Source organism: Nicotiana tabacum, chromosome 3 (genome assembly GCF_000715075.1).
Source record: "Nicotiana tabacum cultivar K326 chromosome 3, ASM71507v2, whole genome shotgun sequence".
NCBI classification, from domain to species: Eukaryota; Viridiplantae; Streptophyta; class Magnoliopsida; order Solanales; family Solanaceae; genus Nicotiana; species Nicotiana tabacum.
In genome coordinates this window covers 18,164,555-18,182,691 of record NC_134082.1, presented here as the reverse complement: position 1 = coordinate 18,182,691, position 18,137 = coordinate 18,164,555, and the positions used below count along the sequence as shown (strand labels likewise).

The 18,137-nt window shown below is 35.6% G+C and overlaps 1 protein-coding gene across 1 annotated transcript; it reads left to right on the top strand.

The window, feature by feature from the left end:
• The first annotated feature begins 830 nt into the window (after positions 1–830).
• On the top strand, positions 831–5,555 carry LOC107821858 (uncharacterized). The gene is made up of 5 exons (XM_016648313.2): positions 831–1,054; positions 2,541–2,792; positions 4,004–4,147; positions 4,229–4,918; positions 5,044–5,555. Exons 1-5 carry the CDS (start codon positions 947–949, stop codon positions 5,281–5,283), a joined length of 1,434 nt encoding a protein of 477 aa, XP_016503799.1. The 5' UTR covers positions 831–946; the 3' UTR covers positions 5,284–5,555.
• The last annotated feature ends 12,582 nt before the right edge of the window (positions 5,556–18,137 follow it).

Genomic DNA, 18,137 nt, shown 5'->3' with positions numbered 1-18,137 from the left:
ACTTTATCTTTGGTAAAGCGATTTATAACTATACAAATACCCATGACTGTTTTAGATTAATAGTTTAAACTTTTTTCTTTGGACCCGTTTAGCCATAGATTTTGTCAAAATATATTTGGGGTTTTTTGGCAAATACATATTTGGCCATAGATTTTATCTATATTTTGGCAAATTCCCAAAATCCAAAATCCAAAGAGCTGGTTTTGGCCCAAAATATCACTATTACATTTTTTAAAACTTGCCCCAAGCTTTTGTATTTTATAAAGAGCTCATCATTTATTATTTTGTAACAATGCCGCTTCGTCTTCTCGGTCATCTAATAGTGTATAATGTAGTTCATTATAAAAATAATAATTTTGTACCAATTTTTTTTTGTTCAGGACCATGATTTGTGATAATATTAATAAAGGTACTGTTGGGTATTTGTGCTAGTTTTTAGAACTTGTGGGTCTAAGTCATGTTTCATGTTTTTTCAAAGAAACGGTGAAATATATTTTGAAAACTTATGTCCAAACACATTTTTATCTTCGAATCAAACTTCATCCAAATCAGATTTTTCAAAATAAATTTGAGAATCTATGGCCAAACGCTAGCTTAAACTCTATGCACAGTTAAACTGCATTACACAAATGGGATGTAGTGAGTAGTTGATATGTAGAACTTTTTGGGTAAAAATTAAACGCCCTTAGGTGTACTTATAGAATAATGTATTTAAAGTACTTTTATGTATAAAATAAAGTACTTTTACATTTAATTTTTATCAAATAGGTAAATAAGCAAAAGTGCGTATATTAGTTTAACAACCATATCCAAACTTACTTTCTTAAATTGCGTCTAAATGGCATATAATTGCCCGAGTAGTAGACAAAAAAGCTCAGTTTCTTATTTCTCTCTCACAAAAGACACGCAAAAAGGATATAGAGAATTTAAGCACTTGTGATGAAACATGGAGAGGCTGTACAAGGCTTTCGGGGATGACTTCTTGGAGTTGTATAAGAGAGAAATTGGGATTTCTCAGCCCAGAAACTTCGCTCGCCGAATCTCTGCTTCTGAGGTCTCAGTTATTTATAGCTTTAATTATTTGTCTTTATAGATTAGAATTAGTCGGTTGAGCTCTATTTGCTTGATGAAATGTTTGAGACTATTGAAATTCTCCCCAGTTAAAATTACCCTTTTCTTGCTTGTGATTAGTACCTGTGCTTGTAGGCAGTGGTGTTCGGATTAGTTTGTGAACGCCTCGACTAATTCACTAGGCACGTGCTACCTCCAATAACGTAACTGTAGGATAACTCTGTCAACTAAGGTTTAGACAGATAGGAAGAAGCCGCGCAGTGTGTTTTGTTTCTGCGGGAATTTGAACCCTAGTCTCTTATGGTTTCATCCCACTTCATTGGTCACTAGACAATAGTAGATTGTAGATACGGAATTTAAATTCAATGTTTTTATCCTTTTGAATTGCATATATTATTGTTCATTTTGGAGGGTAAAAATAAGGATATTGATTAACTTGTTAGACTTTTGCAAGAACTGGCTTCTGGTGAATTGTTAATGGTCTCCACTGGTTTTTAGGTATAGGAAAGACCATACTACCTGACACCTTTGGCTAGTAAGCTTGATTATTTTTTTAATTTTATTTTTGGATTTGATCAAGCTCCAGTTGTAAGGAAATAGCTACGGTACATGTAAATGTTTGAGTTACAGAGAGGTAATTACCTTGCGAAATGAGTTGAACGATACATATATGTATTTTTGGTTAATACCTACAAAGTTTATTGAGTGCCAGGAATCATAAGCTATTCAACCAACTAGTGTTTTGGATAAGAATTTACTACAGTAACGGTACAAACATATTTATACGATTACTATAATTTGACATGCTCCAACAGGGTACAACCCTGCTTTTCCAAATTGGCAACACATGCTCAGTGTAGGAGCTCACCTGCTTCTTTTTTTTCTTTGTTTCAATTTGACCGAATAATACTTAGTCCTTCAATTAATACCAGTTACTATTTATTGCCCTTTATCATCTGAGTGATGGTCTTTCAGTTTATCACCAGGTATGCACGGTTGATTTCCTTGTATCCATTTCCTCTTAATAGCAGAGCCTGATGTGAAATATCTGTGGCACATCCAATAAGATGGAACAAACAAATAAATAGATAAACCAAGATTAAGGCCCTCGTGTTCACTCATGTTAAGTCTCTCTATTGTTGTGAGAACTTTTCACATTATTATTAGAAGGTAACAAAAAGAAGGCATTCATATTCGGTGATGTTTTAAGTTTCGGTTGGAACTTAATTTTGTGTAATTTTTTTTTTTTTGACATTTTGATATTAAGATAATTCCATATCAGTCACTCAATCAATCAATCAATGCTAAATCCTAAATTAGTTGGGTCGGCTATATGAACGCTCAATATTCATTCCACTCTATTGTATTCTGCAGAGGCCAATGAATCTTTAGGTGTTTGAAATTCTTTTCTCTAGAATTCTCCATTATGCAAAGCTGCTGAAACTATTCTTTTTTCAACTTTGGGGCAGGTTACAGTGAAGCGACTGGATCTGTACGGGAAATTAAATGGTCACGAGGGATGTGTTAACACAATTGACTTCAATGCCACTGGTGATGTTCTTGCCTCAGGTTCCGATGACCGACGAGTAATACTATGGGACTGGGCGACAAGGAAATCAAAACTGTCTTACCAATCAGGCCACATGGACAACATATTCCAGGCCAAGTTCATGCCCTTCACCGATGATCGGAGAATAGTAACTGCCGCTGCTGATGGCCAGGTGATGTTTTGCACATCTTGTGCACATTAATATGTGAAATCTGAAAGAATGCCAAGGTGTATGAGCAAATATTCATGTGTATGTCTGAAGTATGCTGTAGTAGATATGACTTCTGCTTACTGGACCATCCTCCTATTGTGATTTAATCATGATCCCAGTCATTATGAAACACGAAGAACTGTCAAATGATGATAACATTAGTGGCCTATATCGAAAAGGGGAAGTCCTGTCAAATTCTTGGAGCAGATCACGCCCTTAAAGCAAATCTAAGCGGTCGATTTGGTTGGCCTCATAAGGAAAAATAATTCGAGCATGAAATTCTGCATAACTAGTGTAATATTTGATTTCAATATAAATCATGGCATTACTAATTTAATCTCTGCATAACTACAGCAATCTCTGCCTTCATAACTGACGCAGTGCTTGGTTTGCAATATTAAACTCCGCAATGCTAATACTCGCATAAGACAGGAATCTATGCATTACGCGGATACAATGTGGATTAACAGTACATTTATTAACAAGACCTGGATAAGAGTATTAAAGACAAGCACCCAAGGGGCCTAGTGGTCAATGAAGTGAGTGAAAACCATGGGAGAATTGTTCAAATTCCAGTAGAGACAAAACAATGCTAGGTGTTTCTTTCCATTTGCTGAAACCTTGGTGGCTAGATTTACCCGATACATTGTTAGTGGGAGGTAGCAAGTATCCTGTGGGAAAAGTCAGGGTGCGCGAAGCTAGCCTAGACACCACCTTTAAAAAAGTATCTAATAGCAATCCTTGCGTTATAATTACCTATAAGAATTACCTGCGCAACTATCAGCTACTGTATGGCATCCTCTGCTTCGTTTGTCCATCTTCTTCTCAATGACGCAAGGAATCTGTGCCTAACACTTCAAGGATTGAGGAGTTCTTTTGCATTACAATTGAATTACTGCGATCACCAGATTACATGGCAGCATTGAATGATTGGACAAGTAATTTTCATACAACACATATTCCTTTTATTGTCCTTAATATTAAGTACCACATGTTTATACATCCAGACATAGTTGCCCCCTTGCTGTATAGATAGATAATAGTTTAGTCCTGCTGGAGTTGCTTAATTCGTAATTTGAGAAAGCTCAAGATTTTTTTTAAAAGAAACCTATGGGCTTATTCTTCAATCTTCTCTGACTTCCGCCATTGCAAACACTGGTTTCCCACTGCAGGTCAGGCTTGGTCTGTTGCTGGAGAATGGTCAAGTAGAAACTAAAAGGCTAGGTAGGCACCAAGGTCGTGTACATAAGCTTGCCGTGGAACCAGGAAGCCCCTACATATTCTATAGCTGCGGTGAAGATGGTTTTGTTCAACACGTAGGTTGCCACGTTGCTGTTTTAGATGTAAAAAGTTCTCTTCTTCAGGTTATTTTACCGTAACTTGCATTTATTCTGCAGTATGACCTGCGAAGTAATTCTTCCACAAAGATATTCCGTTGTTCATCTTTAGCGGAAAACAATAAGCAATCTTCTAGCAGCATAAGTTTGAACGCCATTGTGATAGATCCGAGAAACCCAAATTATTTTGCTGTTGGTGGTTCTGACGAATATGCACGTGTATATGACATCAGAATGTATGAAATGGACGCGTTGCATAATTCTGATAGGCCTGTCAACACATTTTGCCCCCCTCACCTGATCAAAGCACATGACGTTCACATTACAGCATTGGCTTACTCGAGCTCTAGTGAGTTGCTGGTCTCATACAATGACGAGTTGATATATTTGTTTCAGAAGAACATGGGATTGGGTCTGTCTCCCCTGTCTTCACGAGGTGAAGATGCAAAGAAACTGGAAGAGCCACAAGTTTATTCTGGGCATAGAAATTCGAGAACCATTAAAGGTGTGAGTTTCTTTGGTCCATATGATGAATATGTCTTGAGTGGATCTGATTGTGGCCATATATTTATCTGGAAGAAAAAGGGCGCTAACCTTGTTAGGTTGATGGCTGGTGATAAGCACATAGTAAATCAGCTTGAGCCCCATCCCTGTATTCCTGTTCTTGCAACATGTGGATTAGAAAAAACCATAAAGCTTTGGACCCCGTCGTCGAATAATGTTTCTGCATTGCCTCGTGATGTCCTTAAGGTGCATATCTTAGCAGTTCTCTTAATAATTATTCATGTGTTAGAATCGGAAGTCAGAGTTGGTTCATGTAATCTGGTATTGAATTTTTGTTTTTCCTTTTCTGCACTGTGTCTTGCTATGAGCAGATAATGGAAGCTAACAGGCGAGGTCGAGAGGACCATTCACGGGTTACACTGACCCCAGATGTAATAATGCATGTTTTACGTCTGCAAAGGAGGCAAGGGGTGGCTTATGTTGAGAGAAGACACAGCAGAGATGATGTTGAGAGTGATGAAGATGATGGGGAAGAGGCTTATATATTAGGGTTTCCAGATAGTGATACTGAGGAGGGCGTTACAGGAAATTCTGAATGCAGCATTAGCTAGAGGCATATGTATAATATCGGGAAACAAATTTTTTTATCCTCTACTCTTTTCTTCTTATCTTCTAAGAGTCTATCTACATCAGTAGAGCTATAGCGCGCGCTTTCACAAGTTGAGCTAACATCTGAGTTTGAGAATTTGCTGGCTGCCTGTTCACAATGTCGATAAATAAGCAGTGTGTCATCTGCACTTGAGCAAAGTTCAAAGTTTAGCATATATAAATTATCTTGTATCTTGATTACGATGGGTGAATGGTTTCAATTTGAAACTTGAAAGATTGCCTATATATGCTCTAGAATCTGTCCAGTAGGTGGGGTATATGCACTATCCTTTTGTGAGTTCATTATCTGGAGATCGGCTTTAGTTTATTTTCTGGAGATCACTTTAAAGCTTCTGCCTATATTGAAGTTTTGCCTTTAAGTGATTGACACCTAAAGCTACTCTATTGGCGTAGCCACCCTATGTCAAGGGTGGTCAAGCGCACACCCTTCATCGAAAATTATACTAGCTAAATATTATTTTATACAGTTGTATATTATATTTTGAATATCCTTAACACAGTTGAGTGAGGCAAACCAGCGGTTTAGGGTGCTCAAAGTGACGTGTTGTTTTCAGATTCAAAGTTTTGCTCATTTTATTTGCCAAAACTAAATGGAGACCACCATGTATGATCTATTTGATTCTTTTTCAATCTAAAAATCTCTATATATATATATATAAAGTTTACCATGCTGATTTAGCATATATATATATATATATATATATATATTAAAGCAAGAAAGTTTACATTCTCATTTAGCCGAGTGGCAAGCTAATATGAAGCCACTTGGCAATTTAGGACAATATTTGTTATAGTATTTAATTTAAATTAAAAAATAAGATATTTCTTTAATTTAAATAGAAAGTTAGTAAATAAGATTCTTTTGAATCTAAATAGAAAGAAAGTTAAATTTGAATTGATTGTTTAATTAATTAGGAAAGCTAAGCAACACATAAATGTTCCAATTGAAATGAGAGGCTCAATGAGTGAGGTGAATTGTTCTAAATAATAAGAAAGAGTTTTTTGAAACTTTTCACAACAAAAATAACAGAAAAAAATAAAAAGTGTTTGTTACTAGAAATAAAACTAAAAAATCTAGGTTTGAACCCATAATCATAATTACCGAATTATTGGATCAAAACTTAACTTTCGTAACTATCTTAGTTGATCAATAACGTTCACTTCTCCCTGTGCCCTAAGACGTTAATTCAATAAATTTAAATATAACAAATATGAAATTAAGATTTATATTATATTAGTAGTGATAACAGAAGAGTGAAAATATGAATTGAAGCGCCAACTTGTATGGTGATTAATAAAGGAAAATTTGCTTTGGTGATAGCGCACCTTCTTCATCAATGTTCAAATCAATATATATATATATATATATATATATATATATATATATATATATATATATATATATATATATATCCACAAAAAAATTGAACTAAAAGACAATTTAGGATAATATTTATAATAATGTTTAATTTAAGTTAAAATTAAAAGATAATTTTTTTTAACTTAAATGGAAAGGTAGTAAATAAAATTATTCTGAATCTGAATGGAAAGAAAGAATAATAGTCTTATAACGATATAACCAACTACCCTATCTTAACTAATAAGTTTTTGATCACAAGAAAATATTGAGTATGGTGATTAATAAAGGAAATTTGCTTTGGTGATAGCGCACTTTCTTCATCAATTAATAAACTCAATGTTCAAATCAATCTATATCTATATTTATATGTACATTATATATATTAAAGGAATAATGTGCATTTGTGGATAAGCTAAATATTATTATAAATATAACCAACTACCCTATCTTAACTAATAAAGTTTTGACCACAAAAAAATTGAACTGAAAGACAATTTAGGATAATATTTATAATAATGTTTAATTTAAGTTAAATTAAAAGATAATTTTTTAACTTAAATGAAAAGGTAGTAAATAAAATTATTTTGAATCTCAATGGAAAGAAAGAATAATAGTCTTATAACGATATAACTAACTATCCTATCTTAACTAATAAGTTTTTGACCACAAGAAAATATTGAGCTAAAGATAAAAATAACACCTTTATCTTAACTCATTATAAAGATAAATATGGAGGTATTATCAACACATACTATGAGTACCACTACTCCATTCAGCTAAAATATAAATTAAAGATAATAAATAAATGATACTAAAAAATATTATAGATAAATTTAAATATTAATTTGAGCAGTAGAATAAAAAATAGTGTATATAATTTTTATTACAAGAAAAGGAAAAATTAAATTCATCTACTAATGGGAGTTGTGGGTAATAATACAAACAACTCTAACTTATGGGTAATGCAATAACATGAACAATGAATCAAAAAAGAAGAAAAATATGTAAATAAATAATAATCTCAGTAGCAGATGTATATAGAATGATAAAATTTATTTGATCTTTGAGAAGAGAACGTTTCTAAAATAATAATAAGATAAGTCATATTATATGAATGAGATACACGTATTTAAAATCGTTATAATGGATAAAACTAAAAAAATATATAGACATTTGACATAATTCCAAGAAACATACTAAAAATATTTAAATATAATTTAAATTCTTATATAGTTAATTTAAATGGAAAGTTAATGTCAAACTTCCATATAAATGAAATAATTATATAAAATTTCATACTAGAGGGAATAATATAGAAAGGGGGTATAAAGATAATGTGAGTAAATTGATATTTTGAATTAATTTAAAAATAAATCTATATCTCTTGCTCAATTAGTATTTTAGTTTTAAGAATCAAGATGTGTGATGTATGTAGTTTGGAGCCGAATATTCTTAAAATTACTCTCAAAAAGAAAATAGTCACATAAATACAGTTCGATTCGATCAATTTTAAAGCAATTCCAATAATGTTGGAAGGATGTTAATCAATCATAATTTTACACAAGAATAGAGGAACTGATGACATATATTTTTGCCGGGATAATGTTTTAAACTATGAAGCAACTCAGACATCAACTAAACTAAATGTCAATTATATTGCCTTATGGTAAAATTAATTATCCAATATTTTATAATTTATTTTATATGTCAATTATTTGGAAGCAATGCATACACTATATTTTATTTTTCTATTAGTGCTAGCAGTTGCCATGCTAAATTAGATAAGGGAGGATGGATTCTTCTCTAATGGGTCACGTATTGACTATGACTTTTTAGCCGGTTATTGATATTTATGTTCTCTCAAAGTGTATGAGCTAATTGATTGAGCAACTGATGTGGATTACAATTTACACAAAATGAAGTGAATTACAAAAATCATAAGGTAAATTTCATTTAATTAAGAATTACCTGTAAGAACTCACTTCTTTTAGTACATGTGCATGGTACATTTAAAGTAGTTTAATATTTATTTTATTATAATAACTAAGCTTAACTATATCCCAAAAATATCATTTAAATTGTTAAAAATAAAGTGGCTTTAATTGTGTGGTTAAAATTGAGGTGACATTAAAATTATTGAGAAAATTGCGATCCAACTATTTTATATGTTGGTAATTCCCAAAAGTTAGAATATATTAGTTGTCAATAAATCATCATGTGTGTATATATTAATTTTTCTGTGTGAAATTTTTGGTTGGTAGAAGTTGTTGTTGATGTGAGAAATTATTATATTGAGATAATAATATAATATATTTTTATAATTTAAATTAAGATATTACTAAAAATAATTTTATTAGTTATTACTCTATTTAGTATTATTTCACTAAGTTTTAACTTGATGAGATAGTTTGAATTTAGCTGTTACTGATACACTATCTCTTTCTTTCTTCTTGTGCTGAGGGTCTATCGGAAATAGCATCTCTACTCCTCCGGAGTAGGGGTAAGGTCTGCATACACACTACCCTCCCTAGACCCCACTTTTGGGATCTTATTGGGTTGTTGTTGTTTGACTTGGCACAAAGTTTAAGAACGAAAAAGAAAACTTTTAAAACTTGTGGTCCTAAAAGCTTTGTGGGGCCGTGATAGTTGTATGAGTGTAAAAACTTCTCATTACGGGTAAAATGAGTAAAATAAAAAATTAAAAGTTAGATTATTTCCAAGTATAGAAATCTGTCATTCTTTTGGAATAGACTAATAAGAAAAATACTTTATGTAAATTGAAAGGAAATGAGTATTTATTTTTGAATCATTTTGTATTTTTATTTGTTTGTATCACCGACCATATATGAGGTTATAATATTTAAGTTTATGCCAATAGTTATTCATATAATTTATTCTTTTTAATTTATAAAATATAGCAGGATCATAATATTATCCGCACATTGTGCGGGTAATAATACTATTTCTAATAAAATAACTCTTAAAACTTAAAATTTATGTAGAAATAAACAACTAATTTTAAAAGTAATTTTTTAACTAAATTATTTCTTAATAAATTTTATAATTTAAAAGTCAAGCTTTATAAAATTTCTTTAATAAAATCTCTCTACAAACTACAAATTTCCTCGACTCTCTTTCCTTTGGTTTTATATTTACTTTTATTAGTAAAATTTCTAATGTTGTCTTTATGTTCTTTTAATTTTGATTTATAAAACTGTAGTTCTATTAAAAGTTTTTTTTTACTGTTTAGCGAATGTTGCATAGTTTGATTTAAATATTTTGGTATACCATTAATCCAAAAAAAAAAATTAACTTGGTTAAACTTTAAATATCCTTGACGTAATTCTTAACTACCCCAGTGTGACTATAGCTACAGACATGAAATAATAGTCGACATACAGACATTTGAGTCGATGTTGTTCTTGGTGTGACTAGTTTGGCAACGTTACAGAAAGGAAACATACAACTTTTAGCCTTATAGTTTAGCTAAGTAGTGCTGCGAATTCATTTTCTTTTTGCAGTTAATCGCCGTCACTAGTCGGAAAGAGTGATTTGAAGGTGAGTATAAAAGGATTTGGTTCTTGACATTAATGTATACGGTCAAAATCGGGCTCGCTCCTTGTGCGATTAACCAAGACTGGAATATGATAGGTTAAGGTTCGACCTCATATTATATCAAACCATGGCGCAAAATTAGATTGTCGAGCTCGTGACCCAAAGACCGATCAAGATCGAGATCGAGCAAGATCGAAACCGAGCAAGATCGAGGGAAACTTACCGAGCCAAATAACGGAAAGCTAAAATATCCGCGATCGGTCGAGGATCACGGCGGATATCTCGGCACATATCAAGTATAGGCCGAGTAATTAGCAAATCATAAGATTTTTTACCCTGTATAGAATTGTACCAAGAGTAGGACACCCCTACTATATAAAGTGGGGTCTGATCATTTGTAAGACACATTGAAATACGCAATACAAAGCAATTTATTGTTATTTTTAGCTCTCATCACCTTGTTATTCTGCTCTTACATCAGAGAAGAGGCATTTCTTGGCTCGAGGGTGATCAAACTCTAAGGCCAAGACTGTTCAATTTGTGTGGTTTGCATTCATTTTCTTATCGTTAATCTCAATATTAATTTATCTTCTTAAATTGTGTCAAGTTATATCACGTATCCTTAAAAATCGCGTATAAATTCAATTGTTATCCGATTTTAGGGTAAATAGTTTGTCGCCCACCGTGGGGCTAAGGATAATAGTGATTACCTGGTAAAAACTTTCGTAAGACACACTATTTTACACCTGTTCTTTGAAGTATCTTGATTACAGGACTAAAATGTCAAACTCTCAGTTGTTAAACTCTCAGTCGGCACCTCTACATGTTGACAATGATTTCGGCCACTGTGAGCACGTGATTTTTGTTTCGCACGACAATCGCTCCAAAAGAAATAAAAAATAATAATTGGCCCTGCTGTACAATTTTCGGATTTCTGTGCGGCACTTTGTTGATTTATTTGTGACTTTTGCCCATTTTTATTTTTTCTTATTCATTTATTGAAAATACAAAGTGTGTGTGTCAGGCATAATTCGAACCGTAATCCGGTCGTTAAAAAAAAGAAAATCATAAATAGGCATCTTCGTCCGTGATTTTGATTTGTTTGATTTTACCTGTTTTGAAATATTTTAGTGTGTGTGAATAATTGTATTGAGTGTGTATTTAATTTTTTTAATTTGATTTTTTGCTTAGTTTTGTTTTTAAATAAAAAAAAAGAGAAAGAAAAGAAAAAGAAAAGACCCCTTCCGGACTTGGGCCAATTTTGACAAAATTGGCCCAAACAAACAGCCCAAAACCCAGGCCCGCCCGGTCCAGACCACCTGATACCCAGGGCGTCCAAACGACGCCGTTTTAGTCCAGTGTGACCTGGGCCGTTGATCTCAGATTGATCAACGGCCAAGATCACTTCCCCACAACCCACTGAGGAACCCGACCCGTTTTCACCCGGACCAACCCAAAACCCTTTACCCTCAAAACGACACCGTTCCACTTAAGACCATCAGATCCAAACCGTAGATCTAGATTGATCTAACGGTTGAGATCAACCCACCCACTAACTATATAAGCCCAGAACCTTTACCCTGCCCCCCTATCCGAACCCCAGCCTTCGTCTCCACGAACCCTTCCCCTCAAACCCTAGCCGCCCCTGCACACCTTCACCAGAAACCCGGCGGCATGAACGCCGGTGACCTCCACCTGAACACCATAGAACCCCCATGCCGTCCTGAACCCGAATCTACCAACCACACACCTCGAATCCTATCCCACCTTCTCTAATCTTCATTTGAAGATTCGAGTTGGAACTTAATCTACACCGATCGGCCCTAAATTCATACCAGACACTCCCCAGACCCCCCTCGTGACCAAACCATACTTGGTTTGGTCCGAATATGACCAGGGAAGCACGAATCCTAGATCTGAGTTTTGAAACCACAAGGTTCCTCGTCACTGGTTCATACCCGTTCGAGCCAAGGAAATTAAGGTCAAGGTTCCTCGTCACTGGTTCATACCCGTTTGGCTACGATTGTGTATGTTAATGCTAATATAGTCGAGTCGACATGTGTCGTCAATTAGTTTCAGCTATCCGAACAATAACAAATCGACTTACTTCTGCTAAGCATTTGATGAATCAATTAAGAACCAGTTTTTGTTTACTTATAGCTGTCGAATTGGATCAGTAATGTGAGAGGGATGTTTGGTTTAAATTCTGAATTGGAGGGCATGTGCACTCGTGCACAGCATGTGCATTGGTGCACCTCATGTGCTTTGTGCACAACCTGTGGCCTGCATAAAGGTCTTTGTCAAGTTTTAAATAATTTGACAGCATATGCTGTCAGATAGATTCTACTGCCCATACCTTGCTTTAGTTTAAAAGTATTAAACCTTTTAAAAGTTAAGTCTGCCAGGGAATGTTGATGGGGGTTAATACTTAAATAACTAATTGGAATCTGAAAAGGAAAAAGGGCACATAGGAGGGGTACTGTGATATTCTAAACAGGCTGTTAAAAGGAGTAATGTGAAGGCTTATAAAGGGGGCACATTGAGAGATATAAAGAGGAGATAGACATACAGAAGGAAAGGAGGATACACACTGGACCTTGAGAGCTGAAAAAGAAAAACACACACACAGAGAAGAGAGCAAAAGAGAAAAGATACCACCTGGTATTAAGGAGAGGACATACACTGTGAAGATAGAAGGGAAAAGATAGAACTGATTTTAGGAAAACACAGATAGAGAGAGGTTAAGAGATAGAAGGTGTACAATCAACAAATCAGAAACTGTTTCCTCCTATTATTATTTGGGTTTCAGTTGTTCAACTTGTTCAAATCAATTCTGATTCTTTGAAGTTCCAGTTGTGTCTATTAGTCGAGTGTTTTCATTGGTTTACCACTGGTTTGGTCTGTCTGGAGTTCTGATTCTACTCCACTGGGTGTTGCTGTCATTTGGCTATTGCTTTCTATTGGTCATAGTTGCATTTCTGCACTCGAGCCTGTTCTTGCTGTATTGCTTTGCCTGCTGCTATTCTGCCCTGCTGCTACTGATAGTGCTGTGATTGTTGCTGCATTTTGTTGTCATTGTACTCTGCTGACTCCCCTTTTCTTCAATTGTCAAATATTTCCAGGTACACAACCTCTGAAACCTTGTATTGTTGAAAGTTTGAAGTTGAAGCAGAAATAAAGAAACGAACAGTTGTTTATGTTATAACATTGGTGTTAAAAAATAGGTCGAATGTTAGTTGGGCTTGTATTTTTACTGCAAACTGCAAAATATTTTGTATAAACTAGCATACATTCTGTTTGAGATGAACTGTTAGATAGCATTGTTCAATAGTAATGACAGTATGACATAGACAGCATGTTTGATTTAGTATACATTCAGTTCAGTATAACACTCTGTTTGGCTTAGTTATGACTGTATGACATAGAGTCATGGCAAGCACTTGTATGTATTTTTGTCTAGACCACTGAATTGACAAATCTGTGGTACTAGGTCTGGGATAAATGTATCCCAAACAAACTCTCATGCAGTCACATTAAGAGTCTGGCTATGAATGCCAGCTCTCCTGTCAGATTATTTGTTCCAATATAGGTTCGATATCGGGTTTCGGTATAGATTCCTTGTTTCGAAATAATGTGATGATTGTTGAGAGAAACTAATAGTCATTTTGAGTTCAATTAGTAGTAATTTTCCTAATAAACAGCCGATTTCGTTTATCAATTTCAAATAGGTTAGAGTTTAAAAATAGAACTTGGAGGTCGTTAAACATAACTCAATATATGTTGTTAGTTTGCTTGCAATCTCACTTAGCAAATTAATAAGCGTATTCACTCGATGAAGACAAAGCATGAGGTAACTCTCACCTCATAAACAATCAATCAGGTAATCAAACAAATTTAGGTTCGGCAAACATAATAAAGATTCATGTCTGTATTTGTTCAAACAAGCAAAGTTCGGTATCATCCTTCTTTTAAAGATAAACGTAGTAGAAATGTAGCCACTGTAGGGTTCCCTTCTAAAATAATGAGACGAGCCTCGCCGAATAAAAATGCAAATTGCGGGGCCCTCAATAATTGATCATGATAAATACTTAGAATTTGGGACGGACTGTTTAGTGAATTCCACTGCCCTCCCTAAAGAGAATAACGCGTTAGATTCTTTAGGCGCGACTTTAAGTGAATTATATTCTTAAATTCGGGTGCGCATTGATGCGACCCGAATCCAAATCTCAACGGAGTCGAAATGTGTTGACAACCACGGGTGCATTGATTGTGACGTGGTTCGAGATGCATTTTCACGACGTTGCAATTCTATAAGAATAAATGATAATAATAAAAGCAGTTTAAACTTAATAAAAGCACATAAGTCATAACATGTATTTAAATCAGATATTTAGCCATTATAACAATTTAAGCGACCGTGCTAGAACCACGGGATTCGAGGGTGCCTAACACCTTCCCTCGGGTCAACAGAGTTCCTTACTTAGAATTTCTGGTTCGCAGACTTCATTTGGAAAAGTCGAAAATTTCCTCGATTTGGGATTCAAGATAAACCGGTGACTTGGGACACCAAAAGCCAAACCTTTCCCAAGTGGCGACTCTGAATTAAATAAATAATCCCATTTCGAATATTGTCACTTAAATTGGAAAAACTCCCCTCGCGCATTTATCCTTCGGGGCGGACGCACAAAAAGGAGGTGTGACAGCTCTGGCGACTCTGCTGGGGACAAGTTCCCAGAACCACTGGTTCAGGGTTCAAGAATTTGAGCTTAGAATAATTGTTATATTTGGCTTTATTATCTGATCTTTATTACATGTTTTTGCATAATGTACTAAATGTTGTCTTTTACTGCTTTGATATTATCTGAACTGTATATAAACTGTGCCGAAACCCTTCTTTTCTTACCTCCGGGGAGAAGCTCGCTGGTCGAGACTCCCTATTCTGTTAGTGTCAATATCTGAAATAAGAAAGAGGTCGGACAAGTTACAAAGCCGGACGATCTCGCGGGTCCCCGGTACGTAGCCCCCTCCTCGACTCGAGTTGTCCGCTCGGGTACACAGTCTAGAACAAATACCCAGGTTACGAACCTAGAATAACTTGACTTCATGCCGGATCCCTAGTAGGAACGCTTATTTGCATCATGTTGCATTTGACTTAGGGGACTCAACACAGGGGTTGGGTCCGTCTAGGACAGGCAACCTGAAATGAAAAAGACCATCATGCTGCATTCCTATCTGTGTTGTGCATTTATTTGCTTCGGTTCCGCATGCTGACCGGTTTCTAAAAAGGGAAAATAGCAATGTAGGGAGATAATTACTTATAAAACCAGTGTCCAAGTATTGTCAAAACCTCGCCGGAATTTTTTCTAAAAAAAAGAGAATAAAAACAAAATTTGTCTTCTTAGTTTGAATTATTAAAAAAAATAAAAAAAAATTTCTTTCATGTCCAAAATCAAAAAGAGAAAGGTATTTATTTTAAAAGTAAAAAAAATGGAAAATTCATAATTCAAAAAAAAAATGTGTTGTTTCTTTGTAGTACCCCTTTTTAAATTCAGACTAATAGTCCAAATATTGCAAAAAAAAATATAATATTTTTCTTTAGTCTTTATCTTTTTTCAAAAATAATAAAAATACTTATTCTTGATTTCTAGGTTTATTTGATTTTCTCTATTCATGATGTGCCCGAACTACGCCGGTTTGATTCTCACCGGATGTGAGATACGTAGGCAACCCTCGCCGGGTTCAACCCCCATTTTTCTAAATAGCCAAAAATCAATAAATAAATAAATAAATAATGTGTCAAATTTTTAAAGAGTCGTAAATAAATCGGGTGACGCTGTTTTGTCGTAAATAGCCGAATGTTCCCGAAAGGGACGCCGGAAGGCTGACTTTGCATAAATAGCCACCTTTGGGTCTTGTTTAGCATTTTCATCCAGTAGACCCACACAGTCTTAAGATCTTCGTCCCCGAAATGTTTAAAGGCCGTGTTTTTAAACTCGATCCCCCTGTAAAAAAAAAAATTTTGAGTTAGTTCGTTTTGTTAAAATCACCTTAATAAATGTGCAGGATGAGCACGATGCAAAATGAATATTTTTCAATAATGACCAAAATCCCTGTCAAGTTACGGCTATGGTGGAATGATCTAGGCATTGAAGGACAAAATGAGGTTAAGAAATATCTGAAAGGTCTTGTGGGTTTATTGGAAGTCCAGCCTCGGGGAGATATCATAAGAGCTTTGGTTACCTATTGGGACCCGGCGCACAATGTTTTCCATTTCTCTGATTTTGAGCTCACCCCGACTTTGGAAGAAATGGCCGGATACATCGGGAATACTGAACTTCCGTTGAGGGAAAAATACTTGGTCGCCCCGAGAGTCGTCACGGTACATCGGTTCCTGGATTCATTGAAAATACCTAGAACAGTCCACAACCCGGAATCTGGCAGCCGGATTTTGTACTCCATGCTTCATATATGATAGGTACGGTCATGAGGGGGGATTCAACAATCCAATCAACAAACTGTGCAGCAAAGGAGTTCGTCAGAAGTGGGACGAGCACAGACGGGTAGCGTTCATGATAATGTTCCTGGGTCTTCTGGTATTTCCGAGGAAAGATGGAAACATTGATTTGAAGATATCTGGGGTCGTCAGCACTTTACTCACGCAAAGTGACAGTACTCTCGCGCCAATGGTGGTATCTGACATCTTTCGAGCTCTCACAGCTTGTAAAGCGGGGGGAAATTTCTTCGAAGGTTGTAACTTGCTCCTACAGATATGGATGACCGAGCACCTCTGCCATCATTCCGAGATTTTGAGCCATGGTTCCCCGGAAAAGACCTGCATAGAAGAATCCTACACGAGAACCAAAGAGATCATTTTGCCCAAAGGAGTCTTGGCATGGACTTCATTCTTTCAAGCTCTTACGGCCAGCCAAATACAATGGACGTTGGGATGGTTGCCTGTTGATGAGATCCTATATATGTCTGCAGCTAAAACTCATTTCTTGCTGATGGGGCTTAAGAGCATTCAACCTTACGCACCCTGCCGAGTTTTGAGACAGTTCGGAAGATGCCAGACGGTACCTCATGAGGAAGATATTAGCGCTCAAGCAGTTGAGATAAGTCCTAACGGACAATTCCCAGAAGCAAAGATTCGCCAAATCTGGAGTGAGTGTCAATATTTGAAATCAGATACTTGCGTGCGGGATCGAGCCAAAGGAGAGACGGCGTCAGGTTACCTTGCATGGTATAGAAGGGAATCCAAGCATGAAAGGCCAGCTAAGAGACCCCACCTCCGGAATTTCACCGAGTCATCGCAAAGGCATTGGGATTGGTTAGCAAAGGAGAGAGGCTATTGTGTCGAAATCAGCAGTTTAAAGCAACGAGTAGAAGGCATGAAATACGAGCACAACGTGCAAATTGCCACCAATCTGGGAGAGCGGAACAGGTTAATTCAAGAAAATGAAATGCTCAGAGCCCAGATCAAACAGATAAGGTTGGATGCAGACAAACAACCAAGGCGTCAATCAGACGAGCACCTGATAAAAAGGCTAAAAAGCGAGATCAGAGAATGGCAAGACGGTTTGGAGAAGTCTGAAAACGTCATAGCAGAGCTCAAAGCGCAGTGGGATACGAGAGCAGATAAGCATCGCAGATACCTAAACCAATTGGAAGGCGACCACGAGAAAACCGTTGCTAAGATAAAGAGAGAGATGGCTGCACTTGAGATCAAAGCAGCTAATCAGGCCAAGGATTTCCAAACTGAGAGCAGATATTGGTACGACTCAATAGCCCAGATGAAGTTGGAAGTACGGCAACTGAAGCATCAGCATGTACAAGATGCTCAAGTTTTTAAGATATGCAGCGATCAGATAAAACGCCTACTCG

What these genes read in the sequence shown, in the direction of transcription:
- LOC107821858 (XM_016648313.2), top strand. Translation starts at nt 947, where the DNA reads ATGGAGAGGCTGTACAAGGCTTTCGGGGATGACTTCTTGGAGTTGTAT. An exon ending in CTGCCGCTGCTGATGGCCAG is followed by an intron (nt 2,793 to 4,003) that starts GTGATGTTTTGC and finishes TTCCCACTGCAG; the next exon opens with GTCAGGCTTGGTCTGTTGCT. An exon ending in AAGATGGTTTTGTTCAACAC is followed by an intron (nt 4,148 to 4,228) that starts GTAGGTTGCCAC and finishes TTTATTCTGCAG; the next exon opens with TATGACCTGCGAAGTAATTC.